The 26,035-nt window shown below is 37.8% G+C and overlaps 1 protein-coding gene across 3 annotated transcripts in view; it reads right to left on the reverse strand.

Annotated features, from left to right (window-relative positions):
- The window catches only part of Nbas (neuroblastoma amplified sequence), a 313,151-nt gene that overhangs the window by 276,984 nt on the left and 10,132 nt on the right, over positions 1 to 26,035 (reverse strand). For all 3 annotated transcript variants that reach the window (XM_026788959.1, XM_013353527.1, XM_005366539.3), the window contains exons 6-9: positions 24,228 to 24,271; positions 12,784 to 12,917; positions 10,017 to 10,150; positions 8,876 to 8,974 (exon numbers count right to left, since the gene is read on the reverse strand). In XM_026788959.1, coding sequence (XP_026644760.1) covers positions 8,876 to 8,974; positions 10,017 to 10,150; positions 12,784 to 12,917; positions 24,228 to 24,271 — 411 coding nt within the window. The remainder of the gene's footprint in view (positions 1 to 8,875; positions 8,975 to 10,016; positions 10,151 to 12,783; positions 12,918 to 24,227; positions 24,272 to 26,035) is intronic.

Raw genomic sequence — 26,035 nt, forward strand, 5'->3', positions numbered from 1 at the left:
GGTCTGCTGCCCTCTTCTGGCCTGCAGGCATACACACAGAATATTGTATACATAATAAATAAATAAATATTAAAAAAAAAAGAAATTAAGTCTACAAACAGGCAATAGGTAGAAAATAATTTATAGACTAATGTCCTTTTCTGCTTCGTTAAATTCCTCCACCAAGAATACTCAGATGCAGGGCATAGGCAGAGGGGTCAGGTTGAGGTTTACATTCAAAGTCATACATAATATTGTCATATATACGACAACCATATTATCATATAAATATATTTATGTACCTGAATTATATAAAGATAAATGTTAAATGTTTAATTATAAATAAAACTCTAAAGCACATGATTCACAAAGCTGCTTTACTTTCTTTACCTTGCTTTAAGTAGATTTATTTTTATTTATTTTTTGTTTTTTACTGTTTGAGAATTTCATACACAAATATAATGTTTTAAGCAAATCCACTCTCACTCCCCTCCAACTCCTCCCATACCCTCATCGCTTTTCCCTCCCAAATTTATGAGCTTTTTATTTAACTCACTGGATAAGCATAGTACTGCTAGCATGTGCAAGGGTGTAAAGCCACCCACTGGAAAACGGGCAGCCTACCATGAGCCATTTCCAAATGAAACTGACTCTTCCTCCCCAGTAGCCATCAAGTGCCAACAGCCCTTCAGCTATGAGTAGGATGCTATGAGATCCTCCCTCATCCAGTCCAGAACTGTGGCTGCCTTGGTCTTATGCAGAGTCACAGCTGCTGTAACAAATTCCTGTCTCCTACTGCTGTTCAGTGAGCCAAGAAACCATGCTGGGTGGGTCAGAAGTCCTAGGAGACAACTCTGCTACTATTCAGCTAAATGGACACTAAGCTAAGCTAAGTGTGACCTAAAGAATTATCTTTACACCCACGTGTTAGTGCAGCTCTCATCATCAGAGAAGCTGATTCACAGAGATTCACAGAGGCTCAAAAGGCAGAAAATAAGAAGCTATAAAGTGTTCAGCCTTAGTTGGAACATCTACATTATACGGCTCTCCCCAAGACTCAGGGGTCATCATCGGAAAGGAAGCAGAAAGAATGTAAGAGCCAGGAGTCATGAAGGAATGCCACAAACAGCGCTTTCCGGGCCGCAGCACTCATCAACAAAACTACTTTTCATTCACAAAAACAAGATGGAGAGAGAAAGGCTCTTTCTTAATAATCTTCAATATGAAATCATGTAGGTATTAGCAGAAACTATCACGATTTTGGGACTCAAGGTATGAAGCTCAAAGACCTTTGCACAAATGTATGTAATTTGTAGACATGGCTTCTCATTAATTTTGTATATGAAGTGTTCAGGAAGTGATTGAAGGACTGTCAGACAAGGCCATTTCTAACTCTCCTAACAGCAATGAGTACCTGAACTCTCCCATTTCACAGTCAATGTGTATCAAGTGCACAGCCTGCTTAGCAGGTTTGCATTCTGTTATGTACATTCCTTGCTTCTCTTACACAGAAATAAGCAGGACCCAATCCACTGCAGATGAAGTTATTAGTAGCCATTAGTAACCACTAGCTACTGTTGCACAGAACCTTGGCAGCCACCTTAGAGCTAGGTACAAAACTGCATCAGAGGGACAAGGGCATGAAGAAAGACGTTAGGGAGGGCATCACAGGGATGCAGCCTTTGAAAAGTTCCCAGACAGACAAGTGGGTTAAGTTATATCACTCAGGCCAAGGGAACATGCTGCATAGTACAGCTAGGCTGCAACAGTGCACGGAGAACTTCAGGAAATGCAGTGAGTGTCTGCAGTCTCTAAAGAACAAGTGAAGAAACAGGAGACGAAGCACCCTTAGCCTCACAAATATTTAATCATGATCTCTTCCTTGAGCACTTAGCACAATGCACTGCAACAGTTAATCAAATCATAATTCTATCACTGAGCTGGAGCCATTTGGGTGGTGTCCACTTCATCACTGTATCCTTTACAGCATTTACCCAGTGTGCTTCACTCTGGAAAAATCTACCTAGGTAGTTTGTTCAAAGAACTGTAGCTGCACAAAGATAAGACACAGTCTTCGTCCTTGGCTTAACCTCTCTAAGCTGCAGCTCTCCCACCTGAAAAATGAAGAGTTTAACCAATGACAGATGAAGGCTGTTCCAGCTCTAATGCTCCAACTCTCAAAGTCAGAGAAAGAACACAGGTTCCAGAAAAAAAATAAATGAATGAAGTGACACTGGGGAAGAAAGTACACACACACACACACATACACACACACAGAGGGGGGGGGGGCGGTAAGGAGCCGAATTAACTTGAGCTTAAATAAAGCAAGGGGGCAGAGAACAGGGTCAGCAACAGAGAAGCAGGCACAGCTGCCTGAGAAAAGGACAGACAGGCGATACAAGTCCTTCAGTACCAAGACTTTATATAATGCTGATGAAGAGTCACACTGAAAAAGCATTTCAAGAATTAGAAATGGCTTATTAAGGGTCTTAATTCTAGAAATGTTGGAAGAATCTGCCATCTAGTGGTGTAAAATCACTTCTGGCCCACAAAAAAAAAAAAAAAGAAAAGAAAAGAAATAACCAACAATTCCTGGTGTTGTATATTATATACAATGACCAGAATGCACACAAAAATGAAACAAGGAAAGAAAAAGATACTCATGGCCCAAAATTTTAAAATACTTAAAGAACTGGAGGAGCTCAATGGTTGAGCACTTGTTTACCAGACAGAAGGTATGGGGCTACATCTCAGCACCATTAAAAAAAAAAAAAAAAGACCAGACTTTTCAAAATAATAAAGGGCTCAAAAGTATATAACATCATATTTCATATATGTACACACACACGAACCCATTGTTCCTCTCAAACAAAACTAAGTAAAATTCTTATAAAATAAGTCAAGGTAAGTCTTGCCGTTCTTCATTCACTCCCAAAATAAACAAGAGGCAGCATTCAGAGCATAGAAAGAAATTCAGTTTGGCCAAGTTGATTTCTCTGGGAAGGAGGGAAGGAAGAAGGGAAGGAAGGAGGGAGAGAGGGAGAAAGGAAGAAAGGGGGATTATAGAGTGGCTCTTACATCTACACAAGAAAATATAATCAAAGCACAAAAAATATTCCTCAAGATTAGTAAAATCCAGACATTAAAAAAAATGCCAAGTTAAATCAAAACACTCAAAAAAACAAAAGACAAGAATGGAAGATGGGAGGGAGGGAAGGAGGGAGGGAAGGAGGGGGAGGGAGGGAAAAAAATCATGAGATCCAAAGCAACAACCAAGCAGCAGAGCAGCATCAGCCCCATGAAACTGAACTCTATTACAAGAACCAACACAGCCTACCAAGGAATCTCCAGAGGAGCAATGACAAGGGAGGGGGCCCCAAACTGATTCCCATTTTTTATTTCAATAATAAGCCAAGGTCAAGCCACAACTGCCAAAAACTTACCACCATTACCATATATCACCAATCATACACTATTCCTCACCACAAAGATAAAGAGGCTAACAAGTTGTAGCCTACTTAGCTGGTATCCATCTGGAGAGCGCTAATGATCAAACTCTGCCAGCATAGTGAGTTACATATTCAAAATATTTTGATCAAGAGAAAAAACAAACAGAAACCCATCCGGAATAACCAAATCAGCACCCCATAAAGCATAGCTCTTCAGCGTTCAACACTCCACTATTTGAAAGTGTTCCCTACTTCCCTAACGACTATGTGTGTCCTCTTCCACCTTCAAAGCCTCCTAGAACAGCACAGCCCCGACTACCGTGTGGTAAGGGGACAGATTTGACATAACTACTCTTCAGCATTGCAAGTCACCCTTAGCTGATGATTATCCACTTCAAGACAAGCTGATGTCCTATCTATTGTCCTCTGTAAATGCTGCGTCAAGTTTGGCTTAAGACAACGTTCACTTCGAGAACAGTATATTTTCAATCATCCAAAGGCTTGAGCTCTCCCTCTGCACAGCTCTGGCTTGCATTATTCATCAGTCAGGTACTTCCCACGGACTGTATGAAAGACAAGTGTTACAGATAAGATGTTCAAATGAAAACTAAAGGGCCTCTTTTTCTAATTTATTCAACTATTTATAAGGAATAGTGCTATGGTTTGATTGTAACCCAAGGCTCTGGTTCCATGGGTTGAAATTTGATCTCTATTGAGAAGTACTAAGAGGGTAAACAAAATTAACTTAACTATAGTGCTAAGAGATGGGGACTTTTATGATATGAGGAATAGATAAAACAATTAGGGGAACCTCCATTTGGGAAATCTCCAAACCTAGTGGTAGCGAAACCAGACGGTGGCTGGGAGCTTTCTTCCCTCTTCCTCTCTCTCTGTCCTACCCCCAACTCCCCTCCTCTCTCTCTCTCCTGCCCTCTTTCCATGAAAGGCCACAGGATTCCAGCATGAAGTCTATCTACCAAATAATGCCGACGGACCTTAGACCTTTAGGACTCTAAGCCAAAATAAAGCTCTTTTCTAGAAAGAAAAAAAGAAAGGAAGGAAGGAAAAAAGAAAGAGAGAGAGAAAAAGAAAGAAAGAAAGAAAGAAAGAAAGAAAGAAAGAAAGAAAGAAAGAAAGAAAGAAAAAACAAGAACAAAAAAAGAAAAAGAAAAGCACACTCCGGTATTTTCTGACAGTAAGTACAAATAGACTGGCAAAAAACAGCTTATTCCAGTATGACATCCAGCCTGAAAATTCATGATATAGCCGAGCAGGCAGTGGTGGTGCACGCCTTTAGTCCCAGCACTCGGGAGGCAGTAGCAGGCAGATCTCTGAGTTCAAGGCCAGCCTGGTCTATAAGAGCTAGTTCCAGCACAGGCTCCAAAGCTACAGAGAAACCTTGTCTCGAAAAACAAAACAAAACAAAATCATGATATAGAGGATCTAAAGTCTAAAGAGGTCAATACTACTGAACAGTAATTTTGTAGTTAACAACACCTAATAGAAATTCAAAGTTGAATAGAACAAATTTTTGCATACATGTATTTACAATTCAATTAAATTAAGAACAAAAGAAAAATAAAAAAGACTATACCCTGTTTAAAGTATTCAGTGTCATTTAAAATGTATATTAAACAGTATTTTAAAAAAAAAGAAAGGGAGGAGAGTGGTGGCACCCAGGGTAGATGGAGAAGGGGAGCAGGGATGAGAAACTCTGATTGTTTAAGGAGGATCAAGTATATTTCTTGGGTTGGCTTAGATATGGAGGGGAAATAAACAAGCATGACCATAGAGTGTACTCCCAAGATGCCCAATTAATTCCTGTTTTATGTTACTCAATTCACCATCTCAATTTCTCTTCTTGAACAAAGCTTGCAGCACCAGACAACACAGTGAATTTCATAAAAACCATGAGTTTGTGTGTTATCAACTCATTCCAACTCCTCTATGGCTGATTTATTGTGCACTTATAAAACCCTCGCAGATGATGAATGTCACATGCTCATATTACTACAGAAGGAGAAAACAAACAAAGCTGTGATAAATATTTCACCTTCTTTCATTTAAAAAAAGACCACACAATGAAAATATAAACCACAAGGCAAATGTTTTATCATTCCCAGGGGGATATTTACATTCATCCCTGCTTGACAGCAATTCTCCACCAGGAACATCAATGCCATCCATCTCTGAGCCAACTGCTCTCGGGAGTTACCTTTGACTGTAGAATCCAGGAGAGCATCTCCTTCACTGAGAGAATATGTCGAACTTTCTAAAACTCATTAAACGGACCACTACCACTAAAACACAGGTAGTTAGGTGCTTAGATTTTTGTATCATGGTGTTACAGGCATGCACCACCATTCCTGGGTTGGTAATTAACAAGAATTTTTAACTAACCAGAGAGTTCAAGGAACCCTTTGAAAAAGGAGGCATAAAGAGTCTAAGAGCAAGAAGGGATGGAGAAAGCCAAGAAAACAAGGCCCTATAAATAAAAGAATAAATGCACATATGAACTCACAGAGATTGAGGCAGCATGCACAGGACCTGCACAGGTCTGCACCAGATGGGGTCCTAGAGCTGAAAGGAGAAGGAACACACACACACACACACACACACACACACACGCACGCACGCACGCACACACACACACACACACACACACCCCTAAACAGGGATCCATCTCTATCTTACAAATAAAGGAGTTTCCTCTCAGGAAGTCTCACTGGAGAAACAAACCACTCCAAAGGGGAGGCAGAATGCCCAGTAGTAAATGGTCAACACAAAATAAACTCAATGGCATCTTTGGAGGTTCTTTGTCTCAGAGTGTTAAGTCAGGACATTTTTTATTTTAAACTTCACAAGTCCTTTGCTTATATATTCTGTCTTTTGGTTTTGTGTTTCTATGGGATTCCCATGTGTACAAACATGTGCCTCTGCATCTAAATGAAGTTCTTGTGCTTTTTCTTTGGCTCTTTTTCTTATTTGGTTGTTTTGTCCTATTTCAATTTGGTTGTCTTTGTTTTATTTATCTTATTATTCCTTAGATGCCTCCCTGTTTTCTAAAAGAAGAGACACAAAGGGTGTGAACTGAGATGGGAAGGAAGATGGCGCGGAATTGGGAGGAATAGGAGGAAGGGAAAATATCAGAACATATTGTATGAAAAATAATCTACTTTCAATAAAAGGGAAAAACACAGCAACAACTGATGAGGGATTCCCCTCTGTATGCTGTGAATACCATTGGTGAATAAAGAAACTGCCTTGGCCTGTTGATAGGGCAGAACTTAGATGGGTGGGGAAAGCTAAACTGAATGCTGGGAGAAAGGAGGTGGAGTCAGAGAGAAGCCATGTAGCCCCACCAGACACAGATGCCAGGAACTTTACCCTGTAAGTCACAGCCTCATGGCAATATACAGATTAATAGAAATGGGTTAAATTAAGATATAAGGGTTAGCCAATAAGAAGCTAGAGCTAATTGGCCAAACAGTATTGTAAATAATAGTTTCTAAAAAAAATAAAAAAGAAAAAAAAAGAAAAAGAAAAACAGAGAAACAGAAAGAGAAAAAAAAACAAAAAATAAAACTTCAAAAAGTAAAAAAAATACAGTTTCTGTGTGATTATTTCCGGGCTGACAGCTGGGAACAAACAAGCAGGCCTTATTACGGACAACAAAAAGAAATGAGAAATAACAGAAAGGCTCATATGCTGATGGTAAATTGGTACAACTACTGTGAAAAATGGAGGCATTATCTGAAGAACTTGGAGATGTTCCCAATAGTCCAGCCAATCAAATCTTGGTTCTGCATCCTGCAGATACTCATGCACATATGTGCCAAAGTAATATGCAATGTCTGTAAGCACACTACAACTTTACCAACTTTTAAAACATCCTGAAAACATCAAATTTTTATCTACAGGAGAATGAAGAAACATGATGCATAGTCAAGATAAAATGAAATTCCCTACTAGTGTTAATAAATGAACTAGAGCAATATAAATCAAACATCAAGTCGGAGAGCAAGACTGCTGTATCTTCTATGTGATTCCATGGATATGAAATGAAAACAAGACAACTAAATATGAGGAAGTGATAACACTGTGAGGAAGGAGAGGGAATAAGATTTACAACTAACAGTAATGTTTAGTGTTTCCTCTCTGACAAGCCAACGGGATCACGAACGTGGGGGTGTGTGTATGTGAGTGTATGTCCCTGTGTCTGTGTGTGTGCCTGTGTCTGTGTGTCTATGTGTGTGCATCTATGTATGTGTGCCTGTGTTTGCCTGTGTCTCTGTGTGTGCATGTCTGTGTGCCTGTGTCTGTGTGTGTGCATCTATGTGTATGTGCCTGCGTTTGCCTGTGTGTCTGTATGCCTGTGTCTGTGTGTCTTGTGTGCCTGTGTTTGCCTGTGTGTCTGTGTGTGTGTGCATCTATGTGTATGTGCCTGCGTTTGCCTGTGTGTCTGTATGCATGTGTCTGTGTGTGTGTGCCTGTATTTGCCTGTGTGTCTGTGTGTACGTATCTGTGTGTGTGCATCTATGTATGTGTGCATGTGTCTGTGTGTTTGTATCTATGTTTGTGCCTGTGTCTGTGTGTATGTATCTATGTGTGTGTGTGTGTATCTGTGTGTTTGTGACTATGTGTGTGTGCCTGTGTCTATGTGTCTGTGTGTGTCTATACTGTGTGTATGTGTCTATGTGTCCATGACCAGATGTATGCAAGCTCTTCTACCTTATAAAAATTTTATAAAATCCTGAACAAAAAGCTATAGACTTACCTGTGACTGGCATATAAAGCTTGTACACATTCTTGGCCTGAGATTCAAGCATAATGACAGAATATTTAAGACTCACTAGTAGACACGAATTGAACTAAAAATTTAGATCTCATGTTTTGTTCAACTGACTCAAAATCTGATACTCTATCCATTTAGAGAACCACACAGGTAACTTGGCCAACTAACAAAACACATGTCAACTTCAGTCTCCAGCTACAAAGAGGAAACATCACCAACAGTAGAAACATTCATGGTTTCAAGTAAACCCCAGTGGGGATGGTGGGTAAACGAAGCAGAGTAACCGTGAAGAAGAGAGCAGACTTACTGAGAGATACAACGCAAGCAACAAGTTAACCTGACTCTGTAAGTGGACAGGTGATGTCCACTGAGACCCTTTCATAGGAAAGCACTGCAGACGCGGTCCTTCCTTAGTCCTCCAAATAGTGACAGGTATTGCATACAGAAAAGAGAGAGAAGGTCTAGAAGGCTAATAGAACAGGACAAACTTCTCAATGAAATTTCCAGTGTCTGGCTCAGAGGCAGAAGGACCAGAATATAAATACAATGTCATAGATACTAAATGCAATTATACACAAGTACAGACTGAAGACACCAAGATTTATATATGTACCTAATAGTCGAGTAAATAAGAGAACAGAGGGCTGCTTACCTATGACCAGGGTGGTAAACAGCAGTATTTATCCCATGAGGATAATGACCACTAAAGCTGAAACTGTGACTCTCTTGGTAGCTCTGATTTGTTCCAACACTAAGTTAAAGAAAGCAAAACAGAAATAAGTAACATTAAACCACCATGGACACCAGTAGATACTGTAGCAGCTAGGCTTTAGGGACAGACAGCACCAGCCATTATTGAAGACATAAAACAACCAGACACACTACAGTGGGGAGATGACTGATACAATCATATTGTTTAAACGTCTGAAAGTGTCATATAAAAATAAACTACATGACCCTATGACCCAGCAATCCCATTGGAAGATAATGGCCCAGGAAGAATAAAAATGGTTATCCATAAAGACTTATGCAAGAATGGCCATCATACAATCTGTGTCATGATCCAATGGTCAAGAATGGTCCAGTTTGCCACAGCCCCAAACTGAAAAGTCTATCTAAAAAGGAATGAATAAACAAACCATGAGATACCTGTGTATATAAATGTAAATATATTTGTATAATTCATGAAAGATGAATCATTGGTTAAAAGGGAATAAAGTAATGATATACCAAAATAAGTGAATTTCAAAATATGTTGAATGAATGAGATTTCTGCAAATATTGTATTATATTATATTATATATATATATATATATATGATTCCATTGATGTGAACTGTCTCAATAAGCAAAGCTAATTTATGATTAAAAATAAAGTCTTTGAAAATAGTAGTTGTCTTGGGTAGATGTGGAAAAGGGAGAGAGGAGGGAGCTCTCTAGTATGGTGACAATGTTCTATTTCTTGACAGTGGTCTGAATGGTACAAATCAATGCACTAATCAAACTCACAGAGAGTTACAATTAAGATATGTGCATACCACTGTCTGCAGAGTGCATCTCTGAAAAAACTATGATAAAATAATGAACTCTTAATAATATGCATTCTCAAGCATTTGACGCTTCTAATGCACTATGAAATACAAGAAATAAATGTATGAGTATTCACTACACAAGTCTTTCGAAGTGACTAATGCATTTGCAATTTTTCATAGTTCAACAAAAAGAAACATCAATATCAGACACTAGCTCAGAAGAATAAACATCACATCAAAATGATTTCCAATGCATTTTTACCTGACAAGGTAACTTCTAAGTTCTCCTCGGTAATTGATGACCAAGAGCTCTGCAGACCACTGTGCACTTGCTTTGTATTCTAAAAATACCAATCCAGCTATGGCATAGCTCAAGTCACCAGGAAAAAGAGATGCCTGAAACAGGAAATTGAGTTATTATAGAGGTAGCAGAAAAATAGCACATAACTAGACAATATCCCAGACGTTGGCTGTGAAACCAAGTTTAGACCACAGCAGGCTCCTTGAAATGCTCAGCCAAATAAGCACATTCCAATTCAAATTCCCTGTAAAATCAAGAGGGGGAAAAAGCAGGAGATGCCACCATTCAGCCTCTTCCCAGACATAAGCTGTCAAGTATTAATCTCCACTGCAACAGTCTATGCTAAAAAGACTTCAGGCACTTTCCACAAGCCTACTCAACAATTCAGAGGGGAGAATGCACACTCAATGTCAGCCTTTCCATCAAGCACCTATCTAACCATGTTGATGGAGATCTGAAAGTCTAAGCACATTTGGAGGCATACATAACAGTATCTACCTAGAACGTGATCAGAATGTTCCATCTTGGCAAGACTATTTTAGGCTAAAGCAACTAAAAATCAATGGACAGACAAGGCCCTCTATTCTTCCATTACTTAAAAATGAGGCACAAATTTCTGTTGGTGATAGTGTCCCTCTGAAGTAGGCAGAGAAAAAAGAGGCACATCTAAATAAGCATGTGAGTCTTTTAAAGATTAGTCGGTCCTTCATGTATCTCCACATCATTTCCCACAGCGCAACAACCCGAGCAGCCCACACTCCATTGCCCTTGTAAAGCCACATCTCCACAGTTTACAGGATATAAGCTCCTGGCTCAAACTATTTCTTTAGGTTTTTCACTTTTCTATCAAGCCCCATGCATTCAGAAATACAGGTACCAAATAAACATTTTATTATGCTAATCTGTCTCCTTTAAAAATTAATTTGCAGGCCCACAGAAATTAATTCAAGAAAATGGAGAAAAAAAGTTTTGTTCCAACATTTCAAAGAGTTCTTCGTGATCTAGAACTGTTCAACAAACACCCACAAAGGTCTAATCCAGACACAGAGTCTACAAACATGAATATCAAAGCACTTGCCAAATTTCACACTTAGTACCAAAGCAAAAAATGCAAACACCTCACAACATTTAGCAATGATTACATGCTAAAATGATCATGTGTTGGATGTACTGTAATTAAATAAAACACAGTCTCCATAAATTTTACACGTCCCCATGACAACCACTTGAAAATGTAAAATTACCCTTGACCGCATAGATAGTGCTCATTACAGTCCCACTGGACAGCACTTGCCTGTTAAATGGTAACTTGAACCTTAGTTAGGTTTTGTGGAACTTCTATAATCTGAGCTCTGTTCAGTCTTTCCATGTTTCCACTTGTTATTTCTTAGGAAAATCATTCCCTATCATTGGCTCTCAACATTAACTTCCTAAGTCAGTCCATTGCTTTTTCTCTACTCTCCCCTTTAAGGTAACTTTTGCAACAACTCACGGGTTTCTTCCCTCACAATAGCCTATCAACAATCCATACCATGATAAAAGAGAAACTGAGATGTCCTAAATGGAACGATGAGGGCCAGAGATGGAGGAAGCAGTGCCTGAGGCCCACACACTGTTCATGCTCCAACTGTGACTTAAACCCCATCAGGACCAACCACCAGGCCCACACGCAAGTCCATAAACAAGGACTGCTTCTCCTTACAGATGGTCCTCACATCCTAAGCTTCCCTGCTTCACACTATGATGGAGGAAGGTCATTGGTTAATTAATAAAAAAACTGCTTGGCCTGATAGGTTAGAACATAGGTGGGTGGAGTAAACAGAACAGAATGCTGGGAGGAAGAGGAAGTGAGGTAGACGCCTCCTCTCCTCTCTGGGCAGATGCGATGAAGCAAGCCACCAGGTCAGACATGCTGAATCTTTCCCGGTAAGACTGGTGCTACACAGATTATTAGAGATGGGTTAAGCAAGATATGAGAGCCAAGAAGAGGCTAGAAACTAATGGGCCAAGCAATGTTTAAATGAATACAATTTGTGTGTTGTTATTTTGGGGCATAAGCTAGCTAGTCGGCTGGGAGCTGGGTGGCAGGAACGCAGCCCACAGCTCCTTCAACAACATTATCCCATCCCTCCTTTCTATAGCAATGTAGATCCACTGAAACCATGCTTCCATTCTCTTGAGACTACCACACAATCCTTCACTCTGAGTCCAGGAGACAGTTTCTAACTGGAGCCTTGCTCCTGAAAGACAGGAGAAATTTTCCCTGGACCTGATCCTTTGCTAGTCTCTACCTGATTGACTGAAATAAAAAAAAAAAAAAAAAAAAAAAAAAAAACCTTTTAAATTCAGACATCCCCTAATCTTAAGAGTTTAATCATTTCTGAGCCGGGCAGTGGTAGTGCATACCATTAATCCCAGCACTCAGAAGGCAGAGGCAGGCAGAGCTCCAGGACAGGCTCCAAAGAAACCCTGTCTTAAAAAACAAAAACCAAAGACTTTAATCATTTCTGTTCAGTTCTTGTTGTAAAATGGCTTATGCCTACAAGGTGCATTAACAAATACAAAGAATAAAAACCACATAAGTACAATTATCTAACTAGATGCTAATATTTTAAGATCATAGCTTATTATTCTCATTTATACTTGCATTTTGCCTCTCTTCACACTCATCCACTGCAACTTATACAGAGAAGACACACGGGGCGGGTGATTTAAAATGTACACACACCGGGGAAATGACGAAGAGCTCACTTCCCATGAGGTCAAACACCCTTACAGTCCCGGTACTTTCAGCATAAGCCAGGAGCGTGCAGTCATAACTCCATGCTACCCGTCTCCACTGGGGCTTTGGGTCCTTTGGAACTAGAGCAAAAAGAAAGGAGGCATTTTAAACAATATATAATAGAGAGAAAATAGTTTAAATGACTGTAGCTAGCATAAATAATCGGTAAGTACCTCATCTCCTAAAGTGATCTAATGCTCAGTCAAAACAATAGTTCCCAGAAACCTACTTCAGGGCACAAACCATGGCAAACTTTGGCTCCATTACTTCATAAGCAAAGCAGCTTACTGATGCCAGAGCTCTAATAAGCCACTCCAAATACTGATGAAATTGAGAGTAATCAAAAGCCCAGAGCACAAGTTATTAAACTGTGCTGCTGTATGGGGTGGCAAATCTAACTGTGGGAGTCAAGAAAAGTGTGAGAATGATAAAAATATTTGGGGCACACGATGACCAAAAATTGAATCAAACTCAAACACATAATAAATCTGAAGTGTCCCCGGCAGTGTTCACCCATACTGAACTCCCTAGCGGTACAGCACACTCACCTTGGACATGCACGACATGTCAGACCATGCAACACCAAGGAAGACAGCCTGAAATCCTCATAGGACTCAAAAATGACAGCATACAATGACCTAGTCTCTTTACTATACACACAAAATTGCCTGCTCTTATAGAAAAACATTTTTACAGAAAATAAAGACTTCTAATACTTTCCTATTATTTCTCAGCATGTATCAAATATTTGGACTGTACTGTGTTTGAATGTTTGGTTTTAAAATTGTTAGTTGAGTTGACGGCTTGAGAAACTTCAAAGAATTTTGGTTTAGAATTAGGGCACAATTTTAAATGGTATTAAACATACTTCTGTCATTGGTACTATGTATTTTTGCGAAGCATATTCTCAGCATTGATGACTACAAAATCAAAATGGCAGCCAAACTCTGCAAAACACTAAAGATGTTTGACATTGTGCAGTACCACATAAGCAAGTACATGTATCTCATTAGTATGAAGGTTTGTTTTCCTCTTTAATAAAAGATAAGATTATATATTTATATATATATATATATATATATATATACATACACATACCAAAATATTTATAAATACATTTTGTATGGTTTATTTTCAATAAATATTTTATTTGTAGATCTAGTTTCTATATCTATATACCTGGGGACAATAAATTTCACAGACAAATTAGAGTCATAAGTAGAAAAAAATTTAAGCAGCATTAGCCTAGAGTTAGTAAAAATCAGCAATTATTCCAAGCCACTGAGTTCAGCTCCTCTAAAAATCCACAACATTAAAAGTACAACCGAGAGTTTTTAAGTAAAGGCAGTGTATATTATCAGAAGATATAACCTAAGAAATAAATATGAAAATAAATTATACATACATATATGTATAAAGGCAGATAAATTAAGGGCTATTTCTAATCATAAAGTTTTAAAATTTTGATAATAAATATATTAATAGTCCTAATAAAACCATATGCAAATTGATTTTAAAATTACAAATAAATCTTCCTTATGACTCTGAAGTCTCATTCCTGATTATTTTCAAAGCAAATGAGATCTATGAGATAACTACGCTCCCATGTTGTTACTTCATTATTTATAACAGACAAGGAACAGAAAGTATATTTATCAAGTGATGATAGATAAGTAAAATCAGATATATACATGTGTTTAATGGAATACTTTTCAGCCATAAAAGAATACAGTCCCATCATTTGCATCAAGATGGAGAAACTGACGATCTTTATGTTAAATGAGATGAGCAGGCACAGACAATACTGTACAATCTCATTCATACATGAAATCTTAAAAAGCTGATCTCACAAAATCTGAGCACACAAAAGTGGCTCCAGAGAGAGGACGGTGGAGAGCGTGAGATGCAGACATGCTGATTGATGGGTACTAAGTTACAAAGAGCATGCGGCCTCTGATTCGTCCCTGCAGCCAGGTCTCATCTCCTCTGTACCTACTCTTCACACGTGTGTCTCTCTTCTCTTCCCACCTTGGCATTTTCCAAAGGTAACTTTTCAAATAGGAAGATAAACAGATCACATCTTCCTGTTGTCCTAAAATCCCTGATGGCTCTGCTTCCAACAACACAAGTACTGACTTCTCAATATACACAGACGATCCTTCACAAAAGAGCCCATCATGGTATTCTAGCTTCCCCTCCCTCGCATCCCCCCTGACACTCCCAACACCGGCCTCAGCACCTGGGAAATCAACAAATCTGTGCCCTCCACGCACTTCACTACCCCTGCTAGATGGTCCCTTTCCAGCCGCATCTCTCCTTCCTTGACTCTTCAATACAGACAGTGGTCTCTGTGCACCAAATATGCTGAGCGCAAACCCTTCTGAAGTATTTACCACATCATATCATGTTGCTTACATAATTGAATGTCCCATGGATCTCTGATATCCTTAAAATTGAAGAAGGTGTCCTATTTGGCGTTACCATCTCAGGATTTCCCTCCTTTGCTAAACATCTCTGTAAACCCCCGAACAGACACTCAGACATCTGTCTGTGAGCTCATTCTAAACACCATCAAGCTGACAAGGCAGCCACCCATCCTTCATCCTACATGGTTTCCGTCAGCAAATTTGGTCACACAACACAAAATGACTAGAGCATAAGCTAATGAGCAGGTGAGGCTGGCGTCGGAGGCGCTAAAGCAGGAAACCAGCCCAAAAGTGCATTCTAGGGGAGCATGCACAACAGACTGAGACCTGGCTAAAGAAATCAACTAACTAATTAAGAAGTGGGACACTATCAACACAATATATTGAAGAAAACGAAATAAACTGCATGATCCTACTCCATTATCTAAAAAGCCAATTCATGTGTACACAAGATTATAGAAGGGTTATTTTAAGTTATTAATTTCAATATATAAGAGAGCAAATTAAAATGAAAAGTATTATTACCTTTTTCTACTTTCCTGTATTATTCATTACAACTATGTTATTACATTTATTATTAAAATGAATCAAATAATAAGTTTCAAGATGGACTGTACATCACAAATGAAAAAGATAGAAAAACAAAGTAGACAGACTAATCCTAACCAAATCAATAACTGTATTAAATATAAATATTCTAAACATTCCAATTAAATGACGGAACTACTTAGAGCATAAAAAAGGTAAAATCCAATCAAATGCTGCCTATCAGGCACATATACTAAATAAGTATAAAAAATAAATAAATAAATAAATAAATAAATAAATAAATAATTTTTATTAAATAAAAGCACACAGAGGATGGTGAGCTCCAGGCCAGCCTGGGTTAAGTAGCAATCCCTGCCTCAAATAAATAGCAAATATAATTAAATAATGATGGTTTGAAATTAATTATCTAAATTTCCATCTTCTACCTAGCAAAATGAAAGCAACTTAAAATCTGCATGCAAAGGAAAAAAGATAAAGCCAAAAGTCAAAGAAAATAAACAACAACAACAAAAAAGAAACCAACAACCAAATTTTTATGACTGAGGAACACTAGTAAACTGACAAAAATCTGGCTTGAATGAAGAGAAAGAGAAGATGATGTAAGCTACAAATATTAGAACCAACAAAAGTGGTATCAGTACAGATTCCAGTGGATAGTAAAGTGATAATAGAAAACATAAAACAGAGAATGTTATAAACTACTTTATAGCTATGAATTGTATGAAAAATTTCATGCAAAAGTCAAAATTTTTTAAATTTTTAACATGTTTTAAAATTGAATCAAATCCTGCTTATAAAAAAGTCAACTTTTTTCATAAATTCTATAAAACATTTAAGAAAAAAACAATTCAGATTCCATGCAAACTCTTCAGAAAATAAAAAAGCAACACCCACTCCAATTTTGAGACCATCACTAACAAAGTATAAAACCAGGATGTGAAAACAAGTACATACCTATATTCCTCATGAATATAGGTGCAATATTTTGATGACTGTATCTGCATAAAGGTCTAATAATGATCTTGATCTAAAGGTAATCAAATATGATACTGAGTCGCTTGCTACTCAGAGATCAAGTTTATCGAAATGCTTAGGGTTCTCTTGATAATTAGAATACCTGTGTCCAAATACCTACATCTAGAATGAAAACTGGGTTGAAAAGGCAACCTGGGAAAGTCTGTCTAAAACATCAGCCTAAAAAAGAGTTCATGGCCATCAACAAGCAAGTATCCCAGATTTCATTACAGTTTACTTGTGTAGAATATCTTGTGCTACATTATTAGAGAAAAACTCCTAAAAATCAGATGGATTTTAATGTCTATTTTTGTTCATCCTTGGTTGCTACTAAGAATGTATACTATGTTTTCAATAATAAAAAAATTCACTAAAAATACAAAAATAAAGAGAGAGAGAGAGCAAAGGGATGTTGGGTAACCTGAGACACTGGACTCACACTTTAAAAACTGAGCAGTTTGTTTCAAAGTCTGGGCATTTCAAATAGTTTATGTCCCTGATATTTTTCATGTAGACACATATTTAAAGAAACCGTGCTTGCACAGCATCTAACAGTAAGCTGAGGAGGCTTCAAAAAGTAAGTGGCAACCAGGAGCCATCAGCCTGCCCAGCCTGCATCAATAGGCCAATAGGCTCTCTCGGTGTTCCTGCAGTAGGCAAGAGGACAAAAACTCAACACCACAGCTCTTCAAAAGTCTAATCCCATCTGCCCTTTTTAAGGCAGAAGAAGAAGACTGAATTGCCATCAATGGTCTGGTGAACAGAGTCAAACAACTTCCAGCCCACATTTCAATCATTCTCAAATGGCCTATCTTTTATAAAACAATAATTGAAAAATATCAAAGTGGAACCAAATAGCTCCTATTTCAGTTTGCAGACTCTGCAATATGCAGTCTCAAAAATGCATTAACGACAATCTGGCCCCTCTTCTCCAGGCACACACATGAAATATCATTTGGCATATGGGAGTGATTCCCATAAAGATAAGTCAAATAATAAGCAAATGATCATTGCCTTGCATTATATGAAATGGAGAGAAGCTATTAATGCAACATTAAGGTCATAAATTCTGACATTCAGAAGCCCACAAAACAAACCATTAGTTCTCACCACATTATCTCATCTAGGCTGCCACATTAACTGTACGCACTAAAAAAGTCTAACAAATACACTATGTACAAAATAAAGAACAGTTGAAGCTTCCTATTTTCATGTTAACTTGTGGCATCTTAGTTTACCTGCTGGCTAAGAGCAGGTTCCTAATGCAAACACTCAAAGGGGCCCTCCCTGTGTGTCAGGATCACGCCAACACTGAGTGAGCATGCTCAGAAGAGGCCTGTCTCAGACTCCCTAAGTCTTCCACCAGCAAGAAAACTGCACTGGCAAATAGGCGATTGAACATCCCACATGACTCTTCTGTAGACTTCTTGACCCCTATGCAGATCTGACCTAGTCTAGCAACTATCAACGAGAGAAGTGCATGAAGTTAATTCAGGATATACCTGAGTTCCAAGTTGACAGTCAACATTTAAACACTGCTTCTCATTATCTTGAAAAAGTTACTCCACAGAAAGGACTTACCAATGCGCAAGGTCCTAATGTGGTTTGTATACACACTAAATAAAGAGAAACACAAAGCCTGACTGATGCTATTCAAAAATGTACATATATACTATAGTATACAAAATATAAAATAAATATACATTTACTGATGTGAGATGACCTTCTGTCTATGTGTTGCTTTTACTGGTCAATGAATGAAGCTGCTTTGGCAGAATATAGCCAGGCTGGAATGGCTATACAGAGAGAGCAGGTGGAGTCAAGGAGATGCCATGTAGCTGCCAAAGGAGGCAGATACCATGTAGCTGCCCAAGAAACAAGAGGTAACAAACCACAAGCCTCATTGTAAAATATAAAATAATAGAAATGGATTAATATAAGATGTAAGAGTTAGCCAGGAATGTGCCTAAGTCATTTGCCAAGCAGTGTTGTAATTAATATAGTTTCTGTGTAATTATTAGGGTCTGGGCACTGGGAAACTAAAGAGCAGTCTCCTACAATTTACTCTCAAAAGTTTCGAAAATTAGCCAAGAACAGACAAATACATACTCATTCATAAAAAATAATTTTATAGCTCCCACGATTTAACAGAGACAACAAAAATCTATGTGACTACCATGTGTGACTGGAAATGTATGTAACTGTCATGTGTGTCGATCCTGCGTGGGAAAGCATGCTAGACCCTAGAAATGTATGTAACTACCAAGTATGGGGAGCACTAGAAATCTTTTTTTTAAGCTGAATAACAGAGGAACCCTGCCTTCAGAGACTTTACAATCTGTTACAGTTTGATTGAGAAATATTCTCCACAAACTCGTGTACTTGAACATTTGGTCCCCAGGCAATGGTACTATTGGAAAATCTGTAGATGTTTTGTAAGTGAGTCATCTCATGGAAGTGTACCAGTGAAGGGTGGGCCTTGAGCTCTTACAACCCCACCTTGCCTGCACTCTCCTCTCTCTGCTTCCTGACTATTTAGCCAATGGAATGAGTGGTCACACACTCCCACCTCCACAACGAACTGTAAAACCTGAGCCACCTAGAATAAATGCTTTCTTCCTTAAGTTCTTTTGGTCAAATATTCTCATTATATCAATTAGAAGTAACACATAATCTAAGTTGGAAAAGAAAAATCAGGACAAGGGTCGCTACAGGCGGACGAGTATCAGAGTCGCAGACTGGTGAGGAGAGGATTGAGGAAAGGTCTGCAGAAGGAGCTGCACTTGACCTCACAAGGGCAGGCTAATGAACCAATGCAGTGTAACAGCAGCTGGGTGGCAGAAGGAACTGTAGCAAGGGAAGAGGGCACAGAGGGGCTGAGAAAACTGCTCACAACTGTTCACTACAACACAGGACACCTGGCCAAAAAAAAAAAAAAAACTGTCACAAGATGGTGTGCTGGCTCGATTTAACATTAACAACTCAAACTAAAAGTAAACCTTAATTATGAAAATGCTTCCATGAGATCAGGCTGCAGGCAAGCCTTTAAAGTATTTTCTTAATTAATCAAAGAGGGAGGGCCCAGCCCATTGGAGGTGGTGCCATTCCTGGGCAGGTGGCTGTGGGTGGTCTATAATAAAGTAACTTGAGCACGCCGTGGGGAACCAGTAAGCAACACCCCTCTATGACCTCTCCATCAGCTCCTGCCTCCAGGTTCCCGGTCTGTTTGAGTTCCTGTCCTGACTTACTCTGATGGTGAACAATGATATGGAAGTGTAAGCCTAATAAACACATTCCACACCACACTGCTTTGGTCACAGAGTTATCACAGCAATAGAATCCCTGACTACGATAGATGGGTAGGCTAAGAATGACCTTGAGTAACAAAATAAAAACCATGTTCCACAGTTAGAATCAATCAACTGAGAATTTTTAGGTATAATCATAGTACCTAGTTGTTACTCTTTAGCACTTCCTAAATAGCGATCATGCAACAATGAGTAAAGGTTATACATGTTAATTCAAAATTTCTCTATTAGCTGGGAGGTGGTGGCGCATGCCTTTAATCCCAGCACTTGGGAGGCAGAGGCAGGCGGATCTCTGTGAGTTCGAGACCAGCCTGGTCTACAAGAGCTAGTTCCAGGACAGGCTCCAAAACCACAGAGAAACCCTGTCTCGAAAAACCAAAAAAAAAAAAAAATTCTCTATTACTTAAAAATTATGTGCATATTACAGATTGCAGCATAAATAATAAAAACCCAGAGACAGATATTGGGGTTCAAGCTGAAGATCAGAAAAGCAAAGTAGCCAAGTCACTAGAGAGCTCTTACCTCTATGAAATCTTCACTGGAAAAGGCAGTGAGTTCCTGTCTCGTCTCACTTTATATTTTTCTCTAGTGCTGGGATTAAAGGCATGCACCACCACCACCTGACCTCTATGGCTAACTAGTGTGGCTGCTGGGACTAAAGGTGTGTGCCGCCACTGCAGGGCCTGTATGGCTGACTAGTACGGCTAGCTTTGCACTCTGATCTTCAGGCAAACATTATTTGATATATCATGAACAAAATATCACTATATTTCCCCTCTTTTGTTTAATATAAAAAGGTTATAACTAATATAAGAAAAACTATATACAATAAGTATAGTAACTATATACAATATATACAGGCAATAAGTGCATCAACAATGTCTAGTCCATTTGCATTTGACAAACTCAAAGAAAATACTCCATTCTCTATCCTATCTTGGTGAGTTATCATTCTCCATTTCCCAGATTTCTTTTTAACAACAAATACAGAAGAATTCCAAGGACTGATTAATTCTTCAATATGCTGAACGTTTAATTGTTCCTGCACCAGCTATAATAAAGTCTGCAGTTTTTCTATCGTTAAAGGCCATTATGCAACCCATACAGCTTTGTCTGTCAACCATTTAAAAGGTAGGACTATTGGTGCCTTTGGAATATTAGCAGCTCTTGTGCCCTGTTCTTATACAACCTCAATGGTCAGCGACTATTCTTTATAATACCTTCTAATATTTTTCCCAGAAACATGTTAATTTACGGTTTGTTTCTAAGACTGGGGAAATATTAATATGAGTATTCTATTACTGTAACAAATCACATCCCCAAAAATTCATTGCTATGATAGCCACATGTGGCTTTAATTTTCCTCTCTGTCCTTCCGGGTCTATATATTTGACCAAACTCGTGCTCTGTTTTACCTGAGATAAAGTTTCAGTCTCTAAAAGCTGAATATTTACTTCCTGAAGAGGCCAATTTGGATGCCAAGATTTTGGTGAAATTATTGCTACATCACACCTATGTCTACCAGACAATAATGTCATTTATTTGTATTTTTAATTCTGGTCTTTGTCCATTTATAGAAGTTTGCCAAAATCCTGGCTTTATGGTTTACCCTAAATTTTTTTGTTGTCTCTTCTATAGCTGTTCTATTATCCAGAGCAGTATGGTTTCTTAAAATAGGCATTAGGCTCTTCAATTAATCCGGGAAGGAATTTCTGCTAGATGGCAGTAAATGGCTAAACTGGATTTGGCACAGAGGCCTGCAAGAGGCCCCCCTTCACAGAGTTTCCTGATGGCAAAGTGTTACCCTGAAAATCTCTTGTTGATCTATACTTCAATGCCTGCTTTTGCTATACCTTATGCATAATCCAGAAGGAAAGGGCATTTTGTTTTGATTAGAATAAACATTGTTTCTAAGAATGCCTTGTTTACAATCACTTTTAAGGTGACATTGTTTGCCACAATTATAACAATTGACATTTTTATTTTAACTTAAACCTCTGGAAATCACCTTTCCTATATGTCTCTTGGATCCATTCCTCTAAGGGTGCTGATCTTGGTTATAAGGCCTAATTATCCTTCTGCATTGAGAATTATCATTTTCAAAAGCCAAAGATTCAATTATTATTTGTCTAAGCTCTGAATTTTGTATCATTCTATTTACTCCTGAAGTCAATCTTTGTAAGAAATCCATAAAGCCTTTCTTTGGGCCCTGTATAACTTTAGTAAATGACTTAGTTTCCTTTCCTACTTCTCCAATTCTGTCCCAAGCATTCAAAGCTGCTATACAGCATAAAGCCGGGATGCGGTCATAATATAAAGATTGCCTTTCTACAATAGCAATTTCTTTACTGTTAATAATTTCCTTCTCCAAGAAGTTGATCTTGGGAGATTTCCCTACGTCTAGTTTTACTCCATTGTTCAACTGTCTTAGCCTCTTCTCTGAACCAGATACTCCATTGTAAATGTGGATCAGGCTCTAAAGCAGCTTTAACCAAGTCTACCCAGCCTTTAGGAAGACTTCTATTACAAACTGACCTTGAATTTAACATTTGCTTCACAAAAGGTGAATGCTTGTCATTTGAGACTATTACTTCCTTGAATCTCCTTAAATCCAACATTTCCAAAGGAGTCCATTTAACTCTTGCATAACCTTGGGTATATCTACCATTTGGCAGATGTTCCTGTAAGGTTACTAGATTGTTTAAAAACCTTAGGCTGTTTATCTCTAACCTTATAGTGTAATGCTGAAACTGATTCTCCATTAAATTCCTATGTCTAAATTTGAATATCTCTGTGATTTGTTTTATTAAGTTTTTCTAAGGCCTTTATCTTGGCAGTCAAACCAAACAACTTTTTAAGAGATAAATGAATAAATTATCAAAACAACAAGGATTATCAAAATGACAATTAACAGTATATCAATCCCAGTTGATTATCCCTTCATTTAGTTGTTCCATTTTTAATTTATGAATTACATAATCATATAGAGACCAGATTTTCTCTATTGTAACTGTGTTCCTCATTTTTTAACATGGAAAACAAACTCTCCCTTTTAACTAATTCCTCCCTTAAGAATTCCCAATTTTCTCACTGCGTAGAAGAGTAAAAGTCTGATTGGATTTCAAGGCAGCTACCTAATTTGGCAGCAGTGCAAGAAGGGGGTTCAAGGAAAGTCCACCATGAGATAGTAAGGAAAAACAAGGCGGTAAGGCGGTGACTCCAGCCACATGGAGCTCTAGCCTATGCAGGTGGCTGCAAAGCTACAGACAAATGGCTTTTTTCATAAATTTGTACCCCAAACGTTGGGCATTAGATGTAGCATGACTAATAAAAACCCAGAGACAGATACTGGGGTTCAAGTTGAAGATCAGAAAAGCAAAGTAGCCAAACCTCTAAAGAGCTCTTACCTCTATGAAATCTTCAGACTGAAAAAGACAACGAGTTCCTATCTCATCCTGCCTTATATTCCTCTCTAGTGCTGAGATTAAAGGCATGACCAGTACTTCCCAGCCTCTATGACTAACTAATGTAGCTGCTGGAATTAAAGATGTTTGTCATCACTGCCTAAACTGTATGGCTTACTAGTGTGGCTAGCTTTGCACTCTAATCTTCAGAAACTTTGTTAGATCATAAACAAAATATCTCTAGAACAGAAAACACAAATGAGGCCAGAATGTGTTAGCTTTCTGTCAATAAAACAAAATATCTAGTATTGAACTTAGAAGAATTAGTAAGAAAGATCAAATCCCAAACATTTTTATTAGTTTTAATCTGAACAACTTTAAAATTATAACTAAGTATTTATCCCTGTACTACTTCCAAAACAAAAGACTACAGTACTTACAAATACTTTAAAAAAAAAGACTTGAATATTTTAAAACACAATTTAAGTTCAAAGCCCTAAAAAGTATATATGTTAAATCAAAACATTTAAAGATTAAAGAATAATTATAATTTTTTAAATAAGTTTAATAAAGTCATAATAAGATCTTACTAGTAAGTACTTTGGGAATATCTATTCAAACTTTACAGAAACATTGTAAATCATTACAAAATTTAAATTTTCATATTTCAATATTTTGGAAACTCTTACCTTGACATTTCCCAATAATTGATGTAAAATCATCTTTTGCAGACCTACAAATGAAAAATAAAAACAATAGTTTTACCATAATAAACTGATATGTAAGTCTACGAAACACTGTGATCTAGACAACACCTGTACATAATAGTAGGTAATCCCTCTGTCACAAAGACAGGTGGTTTAGTGTCCCAAACTGGATTCCTTCATTAGCAATCTTATTATTACAGAAATGGGGCTAGAGCAGGAACACTGTGATATAGCAGAAGTGGGCTTAAGCATGATCTTATGATACAGTAGGAGTCTGCACCACCAGCTCAAAAGATGTGATTCAATAAATCTAGGATGGGACCCAAGTAAGATTATAGACTAAAGCTCCACACACTGTATCAGTTAAGAACCACTGATATGTAGCATATTAAAAAGCCTGATCACAAATCAGTAGCTTAATAAATCACATAACCTAAATATGTTATAATACATAAAGCAGTGACCTGTTTACAATCTATAATCCTGAAATATAGAATGTAGGAGCATAATTAGTACAAACTATGTTCAAAACAAAAACTGGTGAACTTTTAAGAACATAATTTTAAAATAATTACCTAAAACTTTAATATCTATAGAACTTGACTAACCAATTTCACTTCTATGAAGTTATTCCCAGGAAATAATTACAGATTTATATAGTTATCAAGGAAACTAAGGTAATCCAATTTATAAAGAAGAAAAACATACCAAGTATGGGAGATTAATTAAATTTTGCTGTGCACATCCAATGAAATATTATTCAATTACTATACCTGACATGGAACAATTTCATAATAAATTAATTTCAAGTGTTACCAAGGAAAAAAAGTGATATAAATTTTAAAGTGTAAATTAAATTTATAAATCACAAGAGTAATTCACAAGTTGGCATCAAGTAGAATAAACAATATTATCCACTAATGATACACACACATACACACAGACAGAAAGACAAGGTTCAAACAACATATATCAAAATATTAATAGTAAACAAGTTGGATAGTCAAAAAGGTGATTACTAATTCTTTCTATTTAACTATATCTTCTATTATTTCTAAAGGGACTAACTAAGCACTGTTTTTTAAATAATTTACAAAAACTTTTCATATTTTAGCTATTTTTCAAGTAACGTTAGCTATGACTACAGACATAAATACAGAAATAAGTATCCAAGACAACACACTGCTTAGCTCCCAAGTGGGACGAGGCAGAGAGAACTGGCTCTGAAATGAAGCTGACCTGATTCCGACTCCATCTCAGAGGCTGAGACAAAGGGTGAACATAACCTTCCCTTCAGACAATGGATGACAGCGCCTCACACAGCTCAGAGAAAACTGAAGGAGATGTCAGTGTAGAATCCATCCTACACGTGACAGCAAATGAGTGGGAAGAGGAAAGAGGGATGGACCTAACAGTTTTGCTAAAACCATCATACTTTATTCACTTTCATAGAGCAAACTTGTGGTAGGGATATTTACACATTTTCTTCAGTTTCTTCCTGTCTTTGTTGGGGTCTTTCACAACTTCTAACTAGTTCCCATACTAGCAGCAGCCCACAACCATATGGAATTATTACTTCACTATTTGAATAAAGTAAACATCTATTAACCACTCAAAAACTGTAGCTACTGCCAACATGCAAATTAAAGAAGAATTCACACATTGTTATTTTATCCAAAATCAGCCCCTAGCACAAGCAAGTTAAGGACAGTATAGTAAGTTAGTGACAGCATTTAACACAATAACACTGGAAAACAACAACCCAAATACTATTGCAGAAAGCAAGGCTA

The sequence above is a fragment of the Microtus ochrogaster genome, unplaced genomic scaffold, assembly GCF_000317375.1.
Source record: "Microtus ochrogaster isolate Prairie Vole_2 unplaced genomic scaffold, MicOch1.0 UNK10, whole genome shotgun sequence".
Classification (NCBI taxonomy): Eukaryota; Metazoa; Chordata; class Mammalia; order Rodentia; family Cricetidae; genus Microtus; species Microtus ochrogaster.